This window comes from Pempheris klunzingeri, chromosome 3 (genome assembly GCF_042242105.1).
Source record: "Pempheris klunzingeri isolate RE-2024b chromosome 3, fPemKlu1.hap1, whole genome shotgun sequence".
NCBI lineage: Eukaryota > Metazoa > Chordata > Actinopteri > Acropomatiformes > Pempheridae > Pempheris > Pempheris klunzingeri.
The window spans coordinates 7,137,168-7,161,634 of NC_092014.1; the positions used below are offsets into that span (position 1 = coordinate 7,137,168).

The 24,467-nt window shown below is 40.9% G+C and overlaps 3 protein-coding genes, 1 long non-coding RNA gene and 3 other non-coding genes across 8 annotated transcripts in view; 1 reads left to right on the plus strand and 6 right to left on the minus strand.

Annotated features, from left to right (window-relative positions):
* Nucleotides 1-2,212: 2,212 nt before the first annotated feature.
* chtf18 (CTF18, chromosome transmission fidelity factor 18 homolog (S. cerevisiae)) lies at nucleotides 2,213-13,990 on the plus strand. Its single transcript, XM_070827697.1, has 22 exons — nucleotides 2,213-2,374; nucleotides 2,706-2,792; nucleotides 2,875-3,025; nucleotides 3,503-3,692; nucleotides 3,811-3,903; nucleotides 4,739-4,791; nucleotides 4,883-5,024; nucleotides 5,146-5,370; nucleotides 5,463-5,560; nucleotides 5,686-5,809; nucleotides 5,924-6,060; nucleotides 6,190-6,283; nucleotides 6,382-6,480; nucleotides 6,572-6,702; nucleotides 7,455-7,569; nucleotides 7,677-7,901; nucleotides 8,043-8,192; nucleotides 9,158-9,288; nucleotides 11,031-11,175; nucleotides 11,319-11,414; nucleotides 12,325-12,391; nucleotides 13,752-13,990. The coding sequence occupies exons 1-22, from the start codon at nucleotides 2,293-2,295 to the stop codon at nucleotides 13,871-13,873; spliced, it is 2,757 nt and encodes a 918-aa protein (XP_070683798.1). The 5' UTR covers nucleotides 2,213-2,292; the 3' UTR covers nucleotides 13,874-13,990.
* On the minus strand, nucleotides 13,984-17,104 carry gng13a (guanine nucleotide binding protein (G protein), gamma 13a). Of its 2 annotated transcripts, none has more exons than XM_070827699.1 (3): nucleotides 16,952-17,104; nucleotides 14,662-14,769; nucleotides 13,984-14,407 (listed from the first exon to the last, which is right to left on the minus strand). In XM_070827699.1, exons 2-3 carry the CDS (start codon nucleotides 14,757-14,759, stop codon nucleotides 14,302-14,304), a joined length of 204 nt encoding a protein of 67 aa, XP_070683800.1. In that variant the 5' UTR covers nucleotides 14,760-14,769; nucleotides 16,952-17,104; the 3' UTR covers nucleotides 13,984-14,301. The 2 variants fall into 2 exon arrangements, with proteins under 2 accessions (XP_070683800.1, XP_070683799.1); XM_070827698.1 differs by having other exon boundaries at nucleotides 14,662-14,772.
* Nucleotides 17,105-18,334: 1,230 nt separating this feature from the next.
* LOC139199355 (uncharacterized) lies at nucleotides 18,335-20,156 on the minus strand. The gene is made up of 6 exons (XR_011584124.1): nucleotides 20,034-20,156; nucleotides 19,544-19,634; nucleotides 19,215-19,309; nucleotides 18,930-19,004; nucleotides 18,664-18,729; nucleotides 18,335-18,471 (listed from the first exon to the last, which is right to left on the minus strand). It is a non-coding gene; the product is annotated as an uncharacterized lncRNA (long non-coding RNA).
* Nucleotides 18,539-18,622, minus strand: LOC139199494 (small nucleolar RNA SNORD60). The gene has a single exon (XR_011584137.1). It is a non-coding gene; the product is annotated as a small nucleolar RNA SNORD60 (small nucleolar RNA).
* On the minus strand, nucleotides 18,806-18,893 carry LOC139199496 (small nucleolar RNA SNORD60). Its single transcript, XR_011584139.1, has one exon. It is a non-coding gene; the product is annotated as a small nucleolar RNA SNORD60 (small nucleolar RNA).
* LOC139199495 (small nucleolar RNA SNORD60) lies at nucleotides 19,092-19,181 on the minus strand. The gene has a single exon (XR_011584138.1). It is a non-coding gene; the product is annotated as a small nucleolar RNA SNORD60 (small nucleolar RNA).
* Nucleotides 20,157-21,752: 1,596 nt separating the features above from the next.
* Nucleotides 21,753-24,467, minus strand: part of LOC139198714 (caskin-1) — a 31,585-nt gene continuing 28,870 nt past the window's right edge. The window contains exon 22 of the mRNA XM_070827640.1: nucleotides 21,753-23,666. Coding sequence (XP_070683741.1) covers nucleotides 23,582-23,666 — 85 coding nt within the window. The 3' untranslated portion in view covers nucleotides 21,753-23,581. The remainder of the gene's footprint in view (nucleotides 23,667-24,467) is intronic.

Below are 24,467 nucleotides of genomic sequence, written 5' to 3' on the forward strand. Positions count from 1 at the left end.
GCAGCCACACTGAAATTATGACCAATTATTATGAGATTTTGTTTTTTTTCCATGACAAACAAACATCATAAAAGGACAATATGAAGACATGACTATAGTACAGACAAAATAAACCTGGAGAAAACCTGGTTCCAGCATTCAATTATTTTATGCATGTGTTTCTAACACACAGTCATTAGGTACACATGCACACAGTCTCACATCAACACCATTTACTCCAACACATGGATATTCTTTAAACTCATTTATTTAATCATTATAATTATGATTGCTATTTATGTAAAGATTTACGTTAAAGGGAAGATATAAGATGGTTGAGACCAGGAGTGAATGCTGTTGGTCCAATATTGACTTTGTTATGTTACAGAGAGCAGGGGGAGAGTCCAGGAATGTTATGTGATAAAGACATATGATATAACAGAGACAATGCACCATCTTCTATGCTTAAAAGACACAGAAAGTCTTCCATCCATCTTTTTAAACTAAAGCTATTGGGTTTTCTAACTTTTCAGTTTGTAAGAATCATGCATTTTGTTGTAAGGCATGCAAATGCTACCAGTTTTTGTGCACAATGAATGTCACTGGGCTGGATGACCAGCAAGCATACAGCAGGACTCAGAGCTGCATCCTCGTTCAGGATCTTTGAGAGTGTGACTACATCCCAAAGAGTCTTAACAGCTGGAACATAGAGCCATAGAGAGTGTACAAGGGTGTCCATCTGGCTGAGGTTTAAGTCTGTGAAACACTTTTAAACCCCAGTTTGATGAAATCTCTTTATGTGGACTTTCTTTGCGTGTGTATATTTTAAGGGTAATTTCACTCTTTCACTCTAAAATAGAAACCTCCTAATAGTTATTTGACTTTTAAATCACCTGCAAGTTAGCATATAGTTTTATTATATTGTTTTTTCACATATTTAACCATATTTTTTACAGACTAAATATATTGTAAAAGAAAGAAAACAAAGAAACAAACAAAAAAAACACATCAGGACATTTTTACTGATCCGACTACGTGAGAGGACGAGAAGTCCGAGAGGACGAGATGAAGAAAGCTGAGTGAGTTTGCTTTTGTGCTACCTGATGTAGAATTAACTCAGTGTCACACACAAACTGCTGGCCAGTGTTTGTCTGCTATAGGGAGCAGATGGCGGCGACAGAGACACCCTGACGTCACACACATCATCATTAATCTCTCACTCACACACACATACGCACACACAGAAAAAAAGGAAAAAGCTTAAAATGATCAAAGATTTTGTGTGCAGTAAAAACTTTATAGAAACTACATTATATTTAGAGCAATTCAAGAAAGGAATGTTATGTTACATATATTTAATTTGCAATGTAAAAATTTTGAACATATAATGTATATTTGTATCATATATGTCTATATATATTTATATATATTTTTAAATGTAAATATACTGTATATATACACACACACACACACACATATAATATGATTATGTTAAAAATTTGAGGGAATACTCCACACTGTACAGTGGTTACTGAGTTTTAGTTATGAACTTTACCTAGTTTCCTTCAGTCTGAACAGCAGTGAGACAGACTGTACGGTGAATAATGATAAAGTGCCAGTTTGAGGAAATCTTTTTAGATGGACAAGACATACAAGTTTTCCAAACTACTTAAAATTAATGGAATTTTATTGGGTTACCAAAACCACCCAACATTTAAAACTTGTTAACTTCTTGGATATTTAACACAAATACTTAAGTCCACTGAGTCAGTCATTAAATGTCAGTGGGGCAACTTTTAAAGTTGAGCAAATTCAGTACACAAATATGCACATTTAGAGCCAAGCCTGGCAAGTAAAGACATAACAATGGCATCATTAAAATTTAATTGAGAAGAGAGGAATGTTTATGGCTATAAATAAAAAGGAAAAATAAAAATCATGTACAATTCGAGGTAAATTATCTTGTCAACGTGTGATGATGAGGATTACATAAAATAAAGTTATCATTTTATACCTTTATTATTAATATGTAGATATGGTCTTATGTCTGGCGCCACCATGAGGCCAAACTTTTTAATTTGGTGTTCGTGGTGCATGATGGGAACTGTGAAAAGTCTCAATAACCAATCAGAGGACGGAGATTTCGCATTACCCGGAAGTAATACATCACAACAAAAAAATTGCCGGGAAACCTGCTCAGTCAGAATTGGCCACTGAAGTAGCGAAGGGAATATTTATGTGTTTGTCTTTAGACTAAATACATTAGCAGTCTCTCCGTGTCTCTGGTCGTATTGTGTACCTGTTCACGCCGACATGGACGAATATGACGAACTCTTCGAGGATGACTTCGAGGACCAGTTCGCCGACGAGCTGGAAGTGTTGGCTGAGATGGAGGGTGAGCAAGTAAAGTTAGCAAAGTAGACTGCAAAAGAAATGCCCAGGCCTATTTGTACGATATGTGAAATATAATAGTGATTAATCTCTGTTATGTACTTGTATATTAAATTATTCAGCCCAAAGTGAGATAAATAACTACTTTTTTCCTGACTATTAGTACAAAACCCAAACGTCCTTAATTTATGAAACGTCACAGCAGCAAAACCTCACGAGGACTTGAATTCAGTGAATATTTGTCACTTTTGTTTGACAAATGACTTAAAGATTAATGGGTATTTAAAAAGTTCAATAGTTGTCTAATATTAATTTGTCTTTGCTGGAATGGCCAGATGAATCCTCCAAGCCGGGGAAGCGTCAGAAACAGGGTCCTGGAGACGCCACCTCCGACATAGAGCACCTGCTGGATAAGTCCACCTGTGAGTTCATCCTCAGACCACAGTTTGTCCTTGTTGTGTTTGTTTCGGGTCGTGAGCTTGTATTTTGACTTTGTCTTTGCAGCCCCAAAGGCGAAGCGGCAGAGGTACGACGGAGGAGTGGTCAAGCGACTCTTCAACTCACTGGAGACACAAGAGAGCAAAGCCCCGTCGCAGAGTGATGATATCACTCCGCCGTCCTCTCCGGAGCAGTATGAAGCCTCTCCTGTGCTCAGGTAGGAGGGATGCATGGTGAAGATTGGTAATATCGAAAAAACAAACAGTGGCAGAGAGAATGAGGGCGACAGGATACACAATTGTTTTTTTTATCCTTGAATGATCCAATCAGTTAATCATTTGATAGACAGAAAATCAATTGATGACAGTGTTGGTAATTAGATTGATAATTCAAAGTATAAAGTAAGTGAAAATGGCAAACATTTGCTAATTGCAACCTGTCAAATCAGAGAATTGGTTGTTTTTCTGCTTTACCTGATTATGATTATTGCCATTTTTGTGTGTTGCTCAGAAAAAGAAGTAGGAATTTAAAGACCTGACATTAACTATATGTGACGAACATATACCATTATTTACATTTAATAGATTAAAAGGTCAGATTTGTTTTGGTAAAAAAGCAATAAATTACAAATAATTGTTAATTGCAGCCTTGGATACGCAGCACAACAGACTCTTTAACATGTTTTCTGTTTTAGGTCTACCCCAGCCGTGCTGGATATCAGCGGCTTTGCCTCAATCCCAGAGACGCCTATGCGACCTCCCACAGCGGCGCTCACATCACTGCATGCGCTGCGGCGGCCTCCTTTAGAGGGAGAGTACATCAGCGTGACCGACTCATCGGGGACTCGGGTCTACCTCAGACAAAAAGAGGACACAGGGACTAAGGTTAAACTCCTCAGCAGTTTTTCATCTCTGATGCTGAAAGTTACACAAACATTTTGGAAGGTGTTCAGTGCCTATAGAGGTCATATTTCTGTATTTCTTTACATTTGTGTGTCTCCAGGTGGTGGACTGCAGAATTGTGCCAAACTCCCTGGGTGCACTGGGGCTACTGGCAGTACCAATAGGCGTGTTGAGAGAGCAAGAGGCAGAGAGGGTGAGCGACAGGCGCCTGTTGTTTGTGTATAATCTGCCAAGTAGCCTGCACGTATCCACACTGACATCACATGAGTTTAATCCATTTTCTCAACTCCAAACATTCGGATGATTAAACAAACACAAAGAATAATGCAACCATTTAATTTGTATCTGCAGCCAAAAACAGCATTGTTATATGTTGTCTTGTAATGAGCAAATGTTTAATATTTGTACATAATAGAAGCCAAGAAATCGAAATTGTAGTAATGAACTTTATTTATGTAGCACTTTACATAGTTGAAAGCAGTTCAGGACATTAGATGAATCAACTCAGACCCTTAAAATAAAAACAAAATGAAAGACTAAAATACACAATGATGGAGATAAGTACAGTTACAGTAATAATAAAACTAACAAGACACATTGGGGGGAAAAACAGAGTGTTGGCAGTATTAATGAAAAGGCTTTTTTTAAAAAGACGAGTTTTAAGAAGTGGTTTAAGAGATGTCACAGATTTTACAAACCTCAGATCCATGGGCAGGGACTTTCAGAGCTTAGGGGCCCTGACTGTAAATGCCTGTTCACCAAATTGTAAGGCATGCATTCATTAGTTAGAAAAATTGATGTTTTAATCTAATAAAATCAACACTGAAAGAAAATATATCAATGATACCCTTTCAGCTGAAACCAGGATGTATTTGTGGGATGTATTTCAGACCCTGTGTTTTAAAAATAACTTTTTTATACAATAAAAAAAGGAGTGTGTCTGCAGGTGCACATACTTTGTGTGCAAAAGTGAACTCTGAGGCTGTTGAAATTTTCAAATTTGATCTCTTTCTTTTGAAATCGTGCAGCGTCACCTTCAGGTTGTGGAGGAATCTCAGCGTCTTACACAGCTGCTGGCCAGGTAACTCACCGTCTGTCTCCCTCACACAGTGATTACATTTTGTACAAGGATTCCAATTCATTTGTTTGTTTGAATTTGTGTCCCTTTCTAGCAATGTAAACGATGTGTTTGGTGTGGGCGAAAACAGAGAAGATGAAGGGGAGGACGATACTGAAGACACAGAGGGCCGAACTTCCCGACTCTGGGTGGACAGATTCTCTCCCCGACACTACACAGAGCTTCTCAGTGATGACGTAATCAATGTTTAGCCTTTCTGTTTGATTTTAACGTCCGTGTTTGTGCACATGCTCTCTTTGAATGAATGGCCCAAGTATCGTTCACTGACGCCACGCGTGTGTGACTGTTTCATTGTAGTTTACCAACCGCTGTCTGCTCAAGTGGTTGAAGCTTTGGGACACTGTTGTGTTTGGAAGAGAGAGGAAGTCCCGCCCTGCCCGTCCTGACAGACAGGCTCCCAACCAGAGCTCGTTCAAACCAAATCAAGCCAATCAGAATACAAATCGTTTCAAAACTAAGATTGAGGTGACCGAGGAGCTGCTGGAGGCTGAACTGGACCAGTACAAACGACCCAAATTCAAGGTAAACACCCCTGCATGCTCATGTCAGTACAATCTCAATTTAATGACCTGTAGTTGTTCTATAAGATGTAATTTATTTTGGTGTTTCTCCAGGTGGCGTTGTTGTCTGGTCCGCCAGGTTTGGGGAAGACCACCTTGGCTCATATCATCGCAAAGCATGCTGGGTACAATGTGGTGGAAATCAATGCCAGGTTAGACAAATCAAATTAAAACTTATTATTCTGCTGTATAAAAAATTTGTAGGAAAAATGAAAAAAAATTGATTTACAAGAGACTCCCTGTGGTGACCTCAGTGATACTGTTGATGTTTGTGCAGTGATGATCGCAGTGCAGAGGTGTTTCAGAAACGCATCGACACAGCAACACAGATGAAATCCGTTTTAGGAGCCAGTGAGAAGCCGAACTGCCTCATTATTGATGAGATCGATGGAGCACCTGCGGTATGATCTGGACACAAAAATTGCAAAATATCCATGATTGTGGTGTTAATGTGCTCCTTTAATCTTCATTATAAATGTTTGGGGTTTTTTTTCTTCATCTGTGGTGTTTAACAGGCTGCCATCAACGTTCTGTTGGCAACTCTGAACAGGAAAGATGGACACGGCGGTGAAGCTGGTACAGAGACTGTGAAGAAGAAAAAAAAGAAGGAGTCCATCCTGCTTCGGCCAATCATCTGCATCTGTAATGACCTGTAAGAGAGCCTGTGGTGTTTAAGAGCAGCTTCCAATAGATTATAGATATAAATACACTATTGTTGCAGCAGTATTTGAATTGATAATTGCTAATTTTGAGTTTTCTTTGATTACCTCTTTCCATGTAGTTATGTTCCAGCTCTCAGGCCTCTCAGGCAGCAGTCCTTCCTCCTGGTTTTTCCCCAGACTCAGCCCTCTCGCCTCACACAGAGACTGTCAGAGGTCACCACATACACACGCACACATGCACAAACACAATCACAGGATTACACAAAAGAACGCGCCGGCAATCCATGTTTACCTTGAGTTTCTGTTTGCAGATTTCCCTCCGGCAGGGTATGAAGGCAGACACGGGCTCACTGATGTCACTGTGTGAGAAGACTGACAACGATATCAGGTCTTGCATCAACACACTACAGGTGGGTGGCTGCACTCTGAAGGAAGGTCTGTGTTGCATGAGCAGTTCAGTAGTATAGAGTGTAGTTGTATCACAACATTTCTTCTTGTCAGTTCCTCCACAGTCGTGGCCACAAGCAGTTGGACGCCAAAACCATCCAGTGTGTCTCTGTTGGGCAGAAAGACCAGAACAAAGGCTTGTTCCATCTGTGGCAGGCGGTTTTCCAGTTACAGCGTACAAAACGGTACACTATGTGCTGTCGGAGATTTTCATGAAATTTATAAATGTTTTGCTGAGGTCTCTTCAGAATCAGTCACCGTAGGCGACTGGGTGTTCAAGTTTAGTTAAAAATGTTGAAATGAGGCAAAGGTTCTGCAGAAGACACAGAGGTTTGCGCTCTGTTGTGCTCCTACTACAAAGCAGTGGTCAGAGTTCCTGCATTGTTCTGTGCGATCTGTTACTGTTTTTTAAGTTTACTGTGGACACCAGCAAGGAAATTGAAAGTGAAATGGTAACTGCAGGTCTGACCTAATGCAAAATATGTGACCTTTAAATTAATTGGTTATTTTTCAGTTTTAATTTCGATCCATCCATCTATTTTCTGCTGAACAATCAATCTGAACAAAATGATTTTTTTTTCACATGATTCAGCCCATTTTTTTTGTCACACAGGTACAATTGTGAGACTTTTATTAAGTTCCATTCTAAAAAAAAGTCCTTTAAAAGTCTTAAATTTAATCTTAGGTGAACAGTCAAGACTTAAATACTTACAAGTCTGTCCTTTCTGTTTAATGTTGTACTTTGATCTGTGAGCATAAATGAATGAGTGTGAAGACGGTTAGCACGTGGTAAATTTAATCTTGTCACGCCTTCAAATCGAAGGTGACATGATCTTATCTATACATTACATACATTATTATCATCTGTTTCCTCTCTTCTTCTTCTTAGGTCCTAACTAACCAGATGTTGACTAAACCTTCAAATTTGTGCTTTCAGGAAACGTGTTGGTGAGGGGTTTGACGAGGCGCCAGGTTCAGGACATGGAGCACAGAGGTTTCAGCACATTCTACACTTGGCTTCATCCAGTGGAGAGTATGAAAAGGTTTCTCAGGTAATGATCATACATCCCGATATTTGTAACACAAAGAAAACACTGCCCCATGCTTCACTAGCATTAGAAAGAAGTTATCCTCATCTAAATCTGTGTCTTCTCCTCAGGGTCTGTATGATAATTATCTGTCCATGCGTGTGAGGGACCCCAACCTGCAGAGTGTGTGTGAGGCTCTGGAGTGGATGTCGTTCTCAGACAGACTGAACCAAGTGATTCTTCATGGGCAGAACTTCACCCTGATGAGATACCTGCCCTTCCTGTCTGTCACATTCCACTTCCTGTTTGCCCACACACACGTGCCCCGCCTCAGCTATCCCCACAGCCAGCACGAGGTACAAGTCAACACCATCGTGTAGCAGAATGATGAAAGAAGGAAAAAAAACATATAAATGAGATATTTTAGGCAGGAAGTGTAGATAAATAACAACATGAGATCCCTGATCATCCCTGAGTCATCACTGTCTCCTCTCCAGGCCTCCTCCCGGCTCCTGAGCAGCAGGAACGCTTTGTCCACCATGTTGGCCGACATCCCAGCATGCTTCAGAACAAGGATCAGCTCGCTCAACCTGACCCTCGATATTCTCACACTGCTCCTAGACATCATCTGTCCCAAACTACGCCCTGTATGTAAAAGCATATGTGATGCGTGTGTGTGTGTGTGTGTGTATCTGCATCTATTTATGCCTTATTGACCTGAGAGAAAATCCACAGGACGTTATGTGATTTCAGTGTTAGCTTAAACTTTTAAAGAGAAGGGAATAAGACAGAGCCATGCTAATGTTATTTTTCCATGGTGCTACATTGAATAGGATATACACTCACTTGGCCACTTTATAAGGTACATCGTAACATCTAAAGCCGTCCAATACAACAGCTCAGCCATATGTTTTACATTTACAAAGATAATAAAAGTTTTGACTGCATTGCTTTTGAATTACAAACATGAGGAGGGAAGAATATTAGAAACACATTTGAACATAATGCAGTTCAGTGCACCACCACTAACCACAACCTCAGTAATTAACCTTATTATTTTGTCAACACTGTCACAGGTATTAATTACCTGTGACCGCGTCGACAAAAAAAATAACAATATAATAAATTGTAATCTTCCTTGTGGCACAATTGTTTGGGATTGCTTTAAATGTTATTGGAGGCCACAGAAGCCACAATGAGGGTTATATCTCACCTACTACCACAAAAAGTTTGTGATTAATTGTTAAGTGTGGGTAAAGTATTACAACAAACAAACCAGAAAACAAACGCCATACAATTTTTAATGCAGTATAAAATTAACAAAACAACAAAAAACAAAAAATTATTTTAATCACAGTTTCTCACATCACAACATGTGTAAACAGGATTAAGAGATGATATTTAATGTATTGTGGTTTGACATTTTTAAAGTTTGATAAGACTTGTACTGAAGCTCACAGTAGTCTCGGCCTCACTGTGTGTGCTCTCAAGGTTAGAAGGTGGTACAGGTGCGGCCTCATAAGAAAAATGGCGGCCAAAGTGAAATGCTTTGCACGTAATGCTGGTAAAAATTTCAGTTGCTGTGGCTCATCCCATTGTGTGTTTCTTCCAGGTGAATCCACAGCTTTTCAGCAGCAGAGAGAAGGAGCAGATGCGAGAGCTGATCAACACCATGCTGGCATACAACCTCTCATACAGGCAGGACCGCACGCCCGAGGGACAATACACATACCTGCTGGAGCCGTGAGTACACACACACACACATCCACCTTCACTCAACTGTGTGCTGCATGTGGACCCATGCAGAGCTGATGTGTGTTTCTGGGATGTTGAAGGTCACTGCTCTTGTCCACGCTGTGGTTCTCTGCATTGAGGCTTAGAGAGTAATCCCTTTAACACCTGGTGTGTGTATGATGGTAGTGGTCTGGGATCAGATTAGCAAATCTCACTGCAAGGTTACAGGTGGATGGACGAACAGATGACAGGATGGGTAGAGGAGGTTTGAGTTATTAGAGCCGTGAAATTAGGGGGTCATTTTGGAGAAAGCAATCTGAAATATCGAGGCTTGTTAAAACAAAAGACAAAAGCTAAAAGGAACAAGAGGAAACTTTAGCTACACTACAACTTGGGAGACCTTTGTTCATCTTGGACCTTAATTTTTTGTGACTACTAAGGTTGGTAGAATGAGATAATTAATCATCTCCGCATCCCAGCCATGCCGGCCCAGGTTGAGGAGCAGCCAGACGCCCAGGGGGGCTCCTTTCTGCAGGCTCGCTGTGATGAAGTGCTGGTCACCAACGACTGGTGCCTGCCTGTAGTTTTAGCTCTACTGCTGCTCCTGCTGATCTACACCTTCCTGTACCTGCCCTCTCTGGCTCACCACAACACCACTGTCTGACACCAAACGGATAAAGACAAAAACGCTCCTGACAGCAGATACGCCCAGTCCCAGCAGGATTATTCGGTTGGACTGCTCCTTTTTTTTGGAAACTGTTGTCGATTGGTCAGACTGTGGCAGAATTATTAACGTTGCCTGGTTTTGGACGCTGTGAGAAGGAAGAGGTGGCGGGAAAGATGAAGACTATTCATCTCATTCATTACAAATCCTTCTGCTTTTGGAAACAAAAGACATTTTAAACCCATAACCGTTGAGTGCTGTAACACAGAGCTTCTACCTTTTGGTCTATCGCTAAACATTCTCAGTTTTCTGATAATACGTGAATGCAGTCACTCCTATATTTGCTTGAATATTTGTTTTAGGAGTGTAAAAGCACTATCAAATGAATCTAACACTAAGACAGCTAAATATAAGTATCTTAAGATTGATTTTGATATCATAAATAATGTTCTCTCTATTAAGTAAACGGATATAAATGTGTTAGCCAGATGTTAAAATACTCAATATTAGCTGCATGGAGTATAATCCGGTATGTTAAAGGGGGAAGTGAGCCTTTCAATCTTCTTTTTCATTAAAGTTTTGGTGATAACGGAACTGATTTTTTAGATAGTGATAACTCTACATTAAATAGCTCACAGTGATATAGACTGGTATTATCTTATTTATATGTACTTATATTTAGATTCATTACGTATTGAGTCAGAGTTTACTGACATCCTGTGTGTGTGTGTGTGTGTGTGTGTGTGTGTGTGTGTGTGTGTGTGTGTGTGTGTGTGTGTGTGTGTGTGTGTGTGTGTGTGTGTGTGTGTGTGTGTGTGTGTGTGTGTGTGTGTGTGTGTGTGTGTGTGTGTGTGTGTGTGTGTGTGTGTGTGTGTGTGTGTGTGTGAAATGAAGATCAGCTGTAAGAGGATTAAGGTTTTAGAGTGACAGATTCTGGGTTTTATTCTGAAAAACATAAACCGTAGCACCAAAAGTGGAAGCTTTTTGGATTTTTGTTTGTCAACTAACAGAATTGACCCCTGTGTCAACCTCATGCTGTTATGAATGTGTTTGTGCAGAGTTATTTACTTGGCATGTGTGTTTGCAGGCGTGTTGAGGAGGTAGTGAGGTTTCCGGGCCTGCCGCCGCGCCGTCAGCTGACATATCAGGCCAAACAAACCATCAGCAGAGAGATGGAGCAAGAGAAGATGAGGCGATCCGAGCAACTGATGCTGCAACGAAACCCTGCAGTGGTGAGACAAATACACAACACGCACATCCTACACAACAGACTGTGGGCTTGTTATATACAGTACAGCCTGTTGACAGTCAGGCCACCATGTGTCTGTGTTAATTATCTAATGGATCTATAATGTGCTTTGTCTGTGTGATGCAGAAAGAGCAAGAAAAAAAGAGCGCCGGTCCTAATCCAGCCAGGAACCATCAGCAGAGGCTGGAGAACATTGTTAAACAGACCACAGTGGAGACCAGGGTGAGAGACAAACACAAACGCTTCTGTCACTTGGGAGGACATTACATTGACTTTCACTGATTTCCTGGAGATGACTGATGTGGAAACCTGAAGCCTCCAGTGCTCATACACAAGTCAACAACTTCTCAGTGAAGTAGGACACATCTTGTGTCCAACACAAAAAGAAAACAAAAGAACCTCTCAACCCACTAAAAGCACAGCCTATACAGTAAATACACAGCAAAAGCAGTGTTTTCCAAAGGAAACGGGGCTCAGATATTAGTGGGCCATGAAAAAAAATCACAATGAACAGGTACCTTGGTTTATAAAAGCAGTCCATTGTGTAGCTCACACATTGAAACCTGCAGCGGCAGTTTGCTTTGCTGCTGCTCAAGGCGTCTTGATTCGTTTTAAATAGAAAAAGTGTTTTCAATCTTAACTGCTCCTGCAAGTTACTATAAGATGAGTCTCCAGGGAGCATTTATGCATCTGATAACTGGCAAAGATTTGGTGCTTCTTTTGGTTATCTCGGTATTCAGTTGTTTTGGGAAGCAGCACTCTTTCTACCAGTGTTGAGGTTCCCTCAGTTGTATGTGTTAGGTGGTGCCTGTAGGTGGAGCCAGAGAGGAGCAGCCAGCGTCATCAGAGCCTCTCAGACTGAGCTGCAGTGCTTTAATAGTTCAGTGAGAGAGTGAGCCTCTAGGGGGCAGAAATGAGGGTAATGAAAAGCCACTGGGTCACAATCCCTAATGGTGAAACTGGGAAATTAGGCTAATGAGAGATGGTGTGTGTGTGTGTGTGTGTGTGTGTGTGTGTGTGTGTGTGTATTCATGTGCTTGTTCATTGTTATTGACCTTGTTCTGAGGATAACGTGTTAGAAACTTCCTGATTAACTTCTTCCTCCTCGTCACTCTGTGTTTGTGCTCTGCAGCCGGAAGTGGATTTCTTTGGTCGAGCTGTTGCCCCCAAACCTCAGAGAGCGTCATCTTCAGACACAGGTACTGTGTGACGTTAGCGCAGCTTCATTTATTCAATCCCTTGTGTGAACACGGGCTGTTTAAGGAAAAATGCCTCAAGGCACATCAGGTCCAAACACACCAGAGGTGATTACTGATGCGTCTTACGTAACGCTTCTAATTTAGAGCTCCTGTGGCTCACTGTGGGCAGGAGATCTGGACTGTCAACAGCATCGCCACCTGCATTTCCTCATCATAGTGTTGCCAATATCATATTTCCATTAGCAACTTAAAAAACTCGCCACGCCTGACCTACAGCCTCCCTCTTATATGTCGACACCAGCTAATAGTTTAAACAATCTTCAGATATTATTTATGTAAATGAAATGTATAGTACTGCCTTAAGTACTTAGTTTGCTACATTTATTTTAAAATCCTTTAGTCATTGTAGCTCCAGAAACCGATTAAAATTGTTGCGTGTAGTTTCTGTGGTTTTGGCCTGCCAGCAGCTTCGTGTCATTGGAAACAAACATGACTGCTGTGTTCAAATGCATCGTAGTTCCACACCAAAAATAGCACATTTGCATAGAGAACAGAGGTCCTGAACAGAATTGTGTAGCTTGTTCCCTCCTTTCCAACATGGCCATCTGGGGAAATGTTTTTTCAAAATAGTGTTTCCACTTTTGCTTGCAAGTTTGTTTGTTTTTTTAGGTCAAAGCAGCAACAACGACGGGGTCCTGCGGACTAAAACAGGCACAGCTCTAAATCCTGTGTCCTGATTATCTTGTCGATTACCTGTGGCCCATTTCACCAAAGCTGAAACATGACATCGTGACAAAATCAAAGTCACAGTTACGCGAGAAGAGTTTGTGTTATAAATACGGCTCCGGTTAATGATTACTTTCAAGTTCCCAGAGCCCGAGCTGATGTCTTTTTCATTTGCTTATGTTGTCTGAACAGTGAAAAAAACCAAAGGTATTCAGATGCTCTAATCACTTAAGATAGCTGCAAATCCCCAGCAGAGATGTAATTTACTTAATCGCTTAAAATTATTAAACTAGACGTCAATCGATTAATCAGAAGCAGTTTTGATAATCAAGTAATGGTTTAGGCTTTAAGCTAAGATGGTAGACTGCCTCGTTACAGATATACTAAAATATTAATACTAGTTGTTTTTTGTCCTCTTCTATAATAAACTGTATATCTTTAGGTACCAGACAAAACAAGCAATTTGAAGAAATACATTAAATTTCGGAATATTGTGATTTCTGACATCGTAAAGACCAATCCAAAAAAACAAGACCCAAGATTAAGCAATTATTTAACTTGTTTTTTTTATTTTATTAACCTTGTAGTACCTTTTAAAAAAAATACCCATAATGCTCTTTTCCTCTCTCTGTAGGTGACAAGAGTGCAGTTCTTTCTATTGGAACAGCAGTGGGCAACAGTGACGTGTGGTTTCGGTTCAACGAGGGCATGTCAAACGCTGTCAGACGAAATGTCTACATCAGGGAAATATTGTAACCCCACGAAACACACACACACACACACACACACACACACACACAAATGCCTCATTCACAGCTGTGTCCTGTGTCATATGTAAACAACCGAATAAATCCCAAGTCCAGCTGTTAAATTCAAAACAGTCTTTATTTTGATTGACAGTGTAAAGAGCCAATAAAAACGTGTTGTTGAACATTTCTCAGCAGTCAAAACAAACCTCTAGAAAGCTACTCAGTGCTGTACACTCACACACACACACAGTAGTCTTCACATAAATTAAAAGCATTCAGGAGTCTCCCAATAAATAAACATGATAATAGCAATAATGAGAGAGAGAGAGGAAATGAATTAGTGCAGCGTGACTTAGTGTGGGAGTGCAGGATTCTTTAGTGTGTGTGTGTGTATGTGTATGTGTGTGTGTGTGTGTGTGCGTGTGTGTGTGACCATTAGAGGATCACACACTTGCCCTTCTCCACCCAGGGGTTAGCTCTCATCAGCTCAGGGTTCAGAAATGGATCTTCACAAACACAACCCTCGATCCACTTCACCAGCCTACAAAAAAAAAAAACCAGTGTCAGCACAAATCTGATACTCCATACTTAAGAGAGCTTGTGTGTGTGTGTGTGTGTGTGTGTGTGTGTGTGTGTGTGTGTGTGTGTGTGTGTGTGTGTGTGTGTGTGTGTGTGTGTGTGTGTGTGTGTGTGTGTGTGTGTGTGTGTGTGTGTGTGTGTGTGTGTGTGTGTGTGTGTGTGTGTGTGTGTGTGTGTGTGTGTGTGTGTGTGTGTGTGTGGACAGCACACACTCACTCAGTGACGGTGATGGAGGATTTCTCTCTGTTGATTGCCAGCTGATACTGAAGGCTTTCCACTTCTCTCCTCATCTGTGGAACGTCTAACTCCTCCATGGTGCTGCTGCTGCTGTTCACCCACACACAGAAGAAAAACACAGGACAGATTGAAGCTCGAGCAGATTAAGAGTTCAGACACACAGATGTTGCATTAAAACTTGGGTGGAAATCAAAATGAAGCAAATGTTTTGTTGTAAAAGAGCCACTCAGTTCTGCAGTCAAGCCTCTTACTGCTGAATTCTTCAGTGTAAATGCAAAACGGTCACAGCTCAGTTGAGATTTGAGTTGATATCTGATCATGTTTTACTTTTGGGAAGACGAGAATAGAGCAGCACTTCTTACAATAACGTCGACTTTCCGCCCTTCGGCTCTGGTTGTGACTCGTTCAACTAACTCGTTTTTCTCTTCACATTATTTGAATATTTTTAGAGTCCTTAAAAAGTAAAATAAGAGAAAAAAAAAAACAATAGAGGAAAGTCTTTGAAGCAGAAATATTTTTGGTTTTCCTCTCTTCTCATCCTGTGAGCCCTTGGTGGGACACGCTGCTCTGTTTTCATTTGTGATTTATAAAAATATCTGAGGGAAATAAAATAAAGACCAGATGGTCGGCACTCTGGAGAGCTGCACTGATCTGCACAGGAAGTGGTTAATATGACACATTCATATGAAGATGGTCATGTGGGCCCTTTAAGACAAAGTGTAGCTTATTGTGATAACAATCTTAACTGGTTAAATATCAGTATTTCTACTAGTGAAGGACATTCTCTTGTTCCTAGCTTTTTTATATTGTAACTGTGATTTAAGAAGCTGTTGACACAAAAGTAGAAATACCACAATGTAGAAATATTCTCAAAGGCTAAAACTCCTCTTAATGACACCACTGTTGATTGATCAAAACCTTTTTATTGAGCAAAAGATTTATCTGGAAATTAATCAATAGTTCTCAAAGGAATCCTGTAAATGTTATTTTGGTGTAGGTTCCTTCTTAAAGTGCTTGAAAAGTGCCCTTAAATAGCTGTAAGAACCCTTTATTTTACATGTAAATGTGTAAAATCAGGTCATAGATATGTAGTTCAAGTTATAAACAGGTTAGTAATTTCATAGCTGGCCACTGTAGCTTTTAGCAAACGTTACTTTGAGACTATACAGTTTTGTGGTATACAGACATTTAGCCATTTATATGAATGATACGGACAAAATAATATAAACCGCTGCCAGTATAACACAGTACAGTTCAACAGCATGACAAACTACTGCCTCCAAAACGACCACACCGTTAAATCAACGCCTCATTTAAATCAGATTCAACAAAACCTGACCTTCGTGAAAGTGGGATTTATCGCAGGACTTTTGAATTAGACTTAGAGCGACTTTCTGTATATGTTTATTATGACTAGTAAGTGACAGATATATGTAGAGGAGTAAAACTGTTACGTTGCTCCACATCAAAATACTCAAGGTATTTCTAGTACAGGACTGAGGAAAAGCACTTTGTTTTTACATCTCTTAAAGAAATATTTAAGATATATATATATCTATATGTATATAAATATATATGGAAGATGAATCCAACACAGTGCAGAAGCCACCTTTTATTTCTACTTATTGTAAATTCTGCCCCACCCTGTCACAGGCCACATTACAGCAGAGAGAGAGAGAGAGAGAGAGAGAGAGAGAGAGAGAGAGAGAGAGAGAGAGAGAGAGAGAGAGAGAGAGAGAGAGAGAGAGAGAGAGAGAGAGAGAGAGAGAGAGAGAGAGAGAGAGAGAGAGAGAGAGAGAGAGAGAGAGAGAGAGCGCCCACATGAGAGTTCAGGCCGACCATGGATCACTTTAGTCCTCCCAATTGGAAACCGTCTCTCCCTTCCCCCTCCAACCTCCTCGTCCTCCCCCCCCCCCTCTCATCCTCTTCATCTTTTTAATGGATCTGAATGGGTCGGCTGCCTTGGTTCCTCCACCAGCATCCATCCAGCTGTTCCATGAAAAAGGCCTTCATCATTTAATTATAACACCACCCAAATGTGCCACAGTGACATCACCAGTCTCCATCACTCAGCAATCAGCCGCATCTCGGGCTCATAAAGGCGCATTTACAGTAAATTAAGTCTCTTTTGACACAAACATCAATATGTGGGAGCATAAAGCGAGTGGAGATGGCCGTACCAACACACATCACTTCAAATGCAGATGTATCGTGGCCGCATGTGGATGGAAAAAAAAAAAAAAACCCGCAAAAACAGAGCCGCTCTTACCGTCAGGCCTACCGGAGAGGACCGCGGGTCGATTTGGTGCGCAGGCGGCCGATGGAGGATGCAGACAGCGACAATAACAGCTGAGAGTCGGTGGAGTTTCCCCGGCAGAGGAGTCCGGCTTCAGTGCAAGAGGAAGAGGAAGAAGAAGAGGAGGAGGAGGAGGAGGAGGAGGCTGTGCGTGTCCACGGCGCAAGGCACTCCCCTGCGCTCCTCTCTGGTAGCGACTGGATGCGGGATGCGCAGGGCGGAGAAAAGGAGCTCCGCCGCCTCGTTTGACAGTCAAACCAGGGCTGGAGCACAGGACTGACCTGTATGGAAATCCGGACACGAGCAGAGGCAGGAAACACGCAAATGAGGACGCTCCAGAGGGAAAACAAGCAGGGAGTTAATTTCCCATTCCGATGGCCGCCGGTGATGTGTGTGTTAATGCGCGACAAACTCCCCAGAGAGCCCGAGTGACATGAGAAATGAGAAGTGAAAGACCAGAAATAAGCAGTGATGTAACTCCAATTTATACGGTTTTGATTTGTAGGTGCCTCATTTTTTTCTCAGACCAATGAGTCATATTAAGACTCTGAGATGGGACAAATCTTTCCTTTAATCTTAAGCTTCCCCATTGAGTCCCATTAGTGTTACATCTGCTCTATGAAGTGTGTGAAACTCCTGATTCCTCCCCAGTCTGTCTTCAAGTTAACACAAGTTTTCTCTCAGCGGGGTCTGAAGGCACTCTGTGAGCTCCAGATGTCAACAAAAGGGTCAAAATACAAGACCAGAAGCTGCAATTCCTCCCAAAGTGATCAGCATTTTAGAATAGGGACTATTTAATACCACGTATGCTGCAAGCAAGTGGAGAAAACAGCCCTCTAATCTGAATTATTTCCTGTTATGAAAATCGATTTGTCTTTGCAGCTCACTCTTCAGCTGTCGAGTAAGTGAACATACGTGTGGTCAAATTGTAGATTGTGCCTTTATGCTGAAATGATGAGCAGGTCTACTCCAGTCTCTCTAATAGGTGAGTACATTTAAAAATAAACACAAGACAAGCAGGGCAACTGGACCATAAAATGGTAAATAAAATTCACCCTGAAGTAAATTTTTTCTGGCAGTCAGTCCCCCTTCCTTTTAATCATTTCATTAATTTAAAGCTTTTATCTTAAGTGACAGACTGACATTGTCTGACCATGAGGATACAACCCAAAAATTGCAAAAATGATGCAAGTACATCAAATAACCTGATCTGCTTCAAGTAATACATTTACAAACGAGGGGATTTGTGCAAATTATGGTTATGTAGTGTATTATGAGGTAAAAATGCACCAAAATATATAGTAATGTTTCCCCAGTATCATTAAAGACACAGAAAACTGTTAACAAATACCGTTTATTCAAAAGCTTTAATATTAGACACCATTATTGCATAGTCCCTTATATTCACACACATTTCTTCACTCTGGGTCGTTTAGTTGGCCCATGAGCAGCAGTTTTCTGACCAATGACGTCCGAATGGGGCGTTGGGGCACCTGAAGGAGACAAACGCAGTTCAGACTACAGCGATCTGTGCGACACACACAGAAATATGATCCTCTGTAGCCTCAGACAAGAGTTAGAATCAGGAGCAAGCAGCTCTCATACGAGGTGTCAGAAAAATGTTTTTATTTGTCATCACTGGCTGTAACCACGCACGCAACACACACAAATATACACACACTTACCATTAAAGTGGACGCCACTGTTCGTCCGCAGGATCAGAGTCACTTCATTTGTTGAGTCAAATCAACCTGTGAAATTAGAGAAGCTACATTTTAATGCACACACAGAAACTACTGGTATCATGAGTGTGTGTGTCAAATTTAGGAGCCTCAGAAAAAAGCTGGAATCAGGAGCTGGAGTTCAGCTCTCATAGTAGGTGTCAGAAAAGTTATTTGATTTGTCATCACTGGCTGAAAGTCATTCAAATGCAAACGCTGCGTGAACTCACCAGCTCAAACTCATTTAATAAGACCTTCGATCTGTGTCCATCCACCTCTCAAGAGTTCAGACTTGTCATTTTTACCTGCAACCGTGAGAAAGTTTATAAAGAAGAAATTAGGGGAAACGACATTCAAGAAAAAATGAAGAATGTACTTTAGCATTAACAGTGGAGCCTCAGAACAAAGCTAGAATCAGGAGCTGGAGTTCAGCTCTCATAGTAGGTGTCAGAAAAGTTTATTTTAGTTCATCATCACAGGCTGAAACCATCTTGTGTGCTGAAATGTGAACTCACCGGCTCTCACACCTGGTGATGACTTCGGCTTTTATCTCAGCACTCATCCATGACGGGTTCAACATCCATCCGTCAGTCAGTCTCCACACACTCACCTGCACCAGGAAAGTGGATGACTTAATTAAAAAAAACTTAATCATGGCTTCTCACACTCTAAAATGTTAATGATGAAGCCTCAGATGAGTTAAAATCAAAAACAAAACTGGCTGTGAAACACATTTGTAAACATTAAATGCAGGTTTTATCCAGTCTGGGGGGACTGAAGAGTTTACATTTCCACCAAATCCTCTTCTCATTCACTTTGCAGTTTGTGATGCAGATTAACTCACGTGTTCTTGTCCCGTGAAATCAATCTTCAAGGCAAATCATGTTCACTTCCTTCACCTAGGAGCTGACTCCAACATGCCTCCATGTGACTCACTGAGGAGAGGGGAAGAGAGAAAGGCTCGTGGAACAATTCCAGCTGTACCAGTTTCAACACTACTGCAGCCATATCAATATTTAAAGCACATTATTTCAAGTGTTCAGGGGGAACTTTGAGATGTTGTACCGTTTCCAAAAATCGAGAATCGAGAACTCCAAATTCAACACATAATTATGCAATGGAAAATTAAACTGAGTTAAAGCTGACAATGTGTATAGCGACCCAGGAAAGGCTTTTTTATGGATCAGATGGAAGTAAACGTGAAATTGGTGGGGAAACCACGTGGTGGTCTGGTGGCTCTGGCTACTGCTGAACAGCCACGTGCTGCTGTTCAGCCCTTCGTGCTAAATTAGCACGGAGGTCAAACATAAAAAAAAAAAAAAAAAAACACTCACTTGTTTGACTTCCCTCTCCAGTCAGGCTTCTTTTAGGCTCCCTGACCCGCTCGGACCGTCTTTGCTGCCTTAAAGTTTGGAGGAAACACTCAGAGAGAGGACGAAGGCCCATCTCTCCTGCCCTGCTGCCAGTGGAGAAATGATGCGCTACAGAGGGTGATCACAAACGGCTTCCGTCCGACCGGAAGTCCCTCCCTTTTCTAGGCTAGCTAGCTAGCTAGCTTTGAGATTCGTTCGTCGGACTTTCTGAAAAACTGAGAAATTGTTATGGAATTTTCTGGCAATATCATTTGCGTATTCGCCCCTTATTAATGTACTGGAAACATTATCTGAACAACTAGAAATTTAAGCAAAGCTAGAACAACGATTATTAGCATTAGCATTGAACACCATCTCCCATCAGCTTTAGATACAGAAGCTTGTCAAAGCCTCATGGGAGTTGTAGTTTTTGAAGTCTAAGAATATTGGTCATTTTATGCTGGTTAAAACAGGAAGATTTTCATTTTTTTAAAAACCAGTACAGTAATATGTATCAAATGTGGTTAGAAAGTAATCAACAAATAATTTTGCTATAATTTTTCAGCACTTTTGGAAACCTTATGAGTTTGAACTGTATTTGGAAGCAGGATCACATATCTGTATAACTTTGAATTCTTGAAGCTAAGTACAGTAAAAGACATTCCGTGTTTTACCAAAGTCAAATTAGCTTCGTGTACATTGCACATTTATAAAGTGCTTCTAATAAATCGGGACAGGCCTTTTTTTACGAGTTGTCTGTTTTGACACATATTGTTAACAGCTGCTTCAAATGCTCCAAATATAAATCCCTCCTGACAACAACACTTTCAGTGGTTCTAATCCAACAGATCACATAGTAATTACAATGTATGGTTGGTGATAATGGTTAAATCAGAGTCAGTCAAATAATATTTTTGGTGGTACAACAATATTCTATGCACACAGTGATCTATTGCCGTATTTACACATTTCATGAATCTGTAGCAGTTTTTGTGGTTTGAGTTTGGCCCTTAAATTAAAATTAAGGTAAATCTTAGTGCCACAGGATGCAGTGATATTAGAGACACAAGGATTTTAGAAATACTCTGGTCCTGAGTCCAAAGACCTCCATAAGAGACTAGCCACAAACCAAACCCTGCAGCATTCTGAGGACTTAAAAAGCAACTAAATTTGATTTTAAATTTATGTTTAATTGTCCAATTACTTTTCCTTTAAAAGTTATTTGTACATTATACTGTAAATGTTGTTTCAAAGGTATATAATTATGCTAAAAAATAAATCCCTTTTAGATTATTTTGCATAAAACTGTCAAAATTGAAAGGTTTTCATTAAAAATATCAGAGTAGAATCCCATTATATGTCATATCTGTTGAATGTAAACTTCTCATGTCATTTAACATCTCAAAATCCAAGAAATATTACAAGCGATGATATTCATCACCTAATTAGAGTAGCAAACCCAACCTAAATAAAGCTAATGTGGCTGAATGGAAGCGAATCCCTGCAGCCATGTTGTGGAAAAATGTTGTGGAAAGGCTCCCAGAAAAGTGGAAGCAGTGAAGTGCGAAGCCCGTCATTCATAGAAAACTGGGGTTGCTAACGGGATGTAAAATAACAACACTAAAAGAGTCATGTAAGGTTTAATTTATACATTTATTCTGATCACAGCTGTACAGGAATGCATCGTCACAGCAGAAACACAACCTAAACCCAACCATGGCACAACAGCCGTCACAACACATCCAGAACTCAACCATAAATATACAGGCTCAATCAGCTCACCTCAATTCAATGCCTATAATTATTATTATTATTATTATTATTATCATTATTCACATAGAACCATCTGTCTCTCAAATATATCTTTGTTTTCAAAGAGCATAAAAATACAAGTGGACTCTTCATTGGGATGAACACTGGTGGTTGATCCACTGTCTGGCCTACATGGGGGACCACTGAAAACTGGGGAGCCGAGGAGGAGCGGAGCCAAATTATTACAGCTTACAGACGGGGCTTATATGGGCTCGTACAAGGCTTCTCAATGGTTACAGGAGGACTGCAGACAGGGTGATTGATTTTAGGGATCATACAGGACTCACAACGTAAACTTATAGACTACTTTTGACATCACACACACACACACACACAAGGAGTGGGGTTTTGTTTATAAGGAAACAGGGAGAAGAAAAAAAGAACATGAAACGTTTTGTGAGTGGAAAACAAGAAAAATAGAGACAAAAAATAAACCATTTGATTATATGAAAGAACACTACCAAGGCACAGAGAGATGCAGAGTTAACAAAAGAGGGAGATAAAAAGTGGGGGGGGAGACAAGATGGAAGGTGGGCAGATTAGAGGCAGTTTCACTAACCAACACTAGAGGGAGCTCTAACAGCTCAAATACCCAGGTATATTATAAACTCTATGTATGTATACTGGATGTACTATATAAAGCATTGAAATATAGGATTATCTTTTAAAAACACTGTTCACTGCAGCAGGACAAAAGGGATACACAGCATGAGTGTGCTTGTATATATGTGTCTTTGCATGTAAATGTGTGCGTATCTGTGTGTGTAGATTCATTTCCAAGCAAACCTCCATAGATGGAGCTAAACACCAACGAAGCAGAACACCAGCGAGATTACAACCAATGCCATGTGCGTTAACGTGTATGTGTGTGTCTGTGTGTTTGTGTTTGTGTCTCAAAATCCATGGACACACATCTATATCGTCGTTCTGATCATTAGGATAACTACTGTACGAGTTGGGAGGACATTGACATGAGCATCAGCAGGGACTACACACACTCGTAACGACAACAACAGCAACAATAACAACAACAGCAACAACAACGACATGAAGAGAGACAACACACAGGTCAGGAAGTCCGGCTAACCACAATCCTCCACTCATACAGAAGAGAAACAGAGGCTACCATTCATCTGGAAAAATGCATCCTTTTGACATCGCAGGAGCGAGACAGACTCAGAAAGCGGCCCGTCTGTCCATGTGCTTTTAAAAATTCTCTCCAGTATCTCATCTGTATGCATCTTGTCTACTTATCTATCTATCTATCTGCCTGTCTGTCAGTCAGTCAGTTTATGTGCTTATTTTTGCAAGCAATATGCTTATCTGTCTGTCTCCCTGTCTGACTGAGTTGGTGTCTCTGCCAGAGTCCGTAGAGATAAAACGATGAGGATAATGATTGTGCTTCTCGATCCGCGCAGCCGTCTGAGGCTGGGCGGCGGTGACTCGCTGGGCTGCAGAGGTCAGAGGTTGTGTGGGAGCGGCCTCCTCGCATCAGGAGGCGTGCTAGAGCTACCGCACCAGACGAGGAGGACTCCCTCGTCGTTATACTGTACAAGGCTACACGAGAAGCGCTCACGCAGGAGGGACACACGCTCAAACACACACGCACACACCCTCTAGAGCGCCAGCATCGGGCCTTGGGAGAGTTTTCTTGAGACACCTACACATGATGGAGGAGAGGGAATAGGGCTTGTCGGAGATGAGACGCGGGCAGGAGATCAGTCGAGCATTGCATCCAGTTGGTCTGCCAAGTCGTCAAACATGCTGCCGATGTCATCCAAGATGGAGACTGTTGTCTTTTTGCTGGAAAGAGAGCTGGGAGTTGGATGGCAGAAAGGGAAGAGTTTAGCTGATAATCTGGCAGACACAGCACAGTCACAGTGGTAGATTGGCGATGTGAAGCGGAGGTGTGAGCTGGTTTTGGCAGTAGTTCTCCACATCGTTAATTAGCATTTTAAAGATTTCTTCTAATGATAACTGCCACGTTCCTCAATATAGTTACACAGGAATCTCCTGGATAATGTGATAATACTTATTTACACCTACAGTACAGCAGTTATATAACATTAGCATTTATTTGGAGTGGTGTTACTGTCCAAAATTCACTCTCCTGTTAACTCTGTTTTGGTCTCCACACCCTACTGAGGGAAATATATGGCTCTTTAAGCTGGGAAATCGTCCAAAATGTTCACCAGCTAACCGCTAACTTTGTATGTCTCCCGTATGGTGCTGTTTTTAGAACATTTTTGGTGAAAAAAGCTGCCTGCTGCAGCAGAAAACTATGATATGAGAGCGGTGAGAAACCAAAACAGTAAAGTTGTGGGCACAGGTAAACAATGAGCTGAAGCTTCTTATAAAGCTCAGTAACGATGAGGGGGAGCTGAAGATTGGGGTGAAGATTCTCTGTAGGTTTATTCCTTTCACACTGTCACACTGTTTCCAGATTGTCACTTGATATGATGTCATTATCAAAATATTGCTTATACCCTCTTTTTAAAGCATCATGTAGTCAAACCCCATTTTTGACACCATTTATGGTTTGTGTTTATTCTTTACAGATAGTAGTTTTTATGGGTAGAATTCAGGATTTTATGGGTAGAATTC

What these genes read in the sequence shown, in the direction of transcription:
- gng13a (XM_070827699.1), bottom strand. Translation starts at nt 14,759, where the DNA reads ATGGAGGAGTTAGACGTTCCACAGATGAGGAGAGAAGTGGAAAGCCTT. An exon ending in TCCTCCATCACCGTCACTGA is followed by an intron (nt 14,408 to 14,661) that starts GTGAGTGTGTGC and finishes TTTTTTTTGTAG; the next exon opens with GCTGGTGAAGTGGATCGAGG.
- chtf18 (XM_070827697.1), top strand. Translation starts at nt 2,293, where the DNA reads ATGGACGAATATGACGAACTCTTCGAGGATGACTTCGAGGACCAGTTC. An exon ending in AAGAGGACACAGGGACTAAG is followed by an intron (nt 3,693 to 3,810) that starts GTTAAACTCCTC and finishes GTGTGTCTCCAG; the next exon opens with GTGGTGGACTGCAGAATTGT. An exon ending in CAGTTACAGCGTACAAAACG is followed by an intron (nt 6,703 to 7,454) that starts GTACACTATGTG and finishes TTGTGCTTTCAG; the next exon opens with GAAACGTGTTGGTGAGGGGT.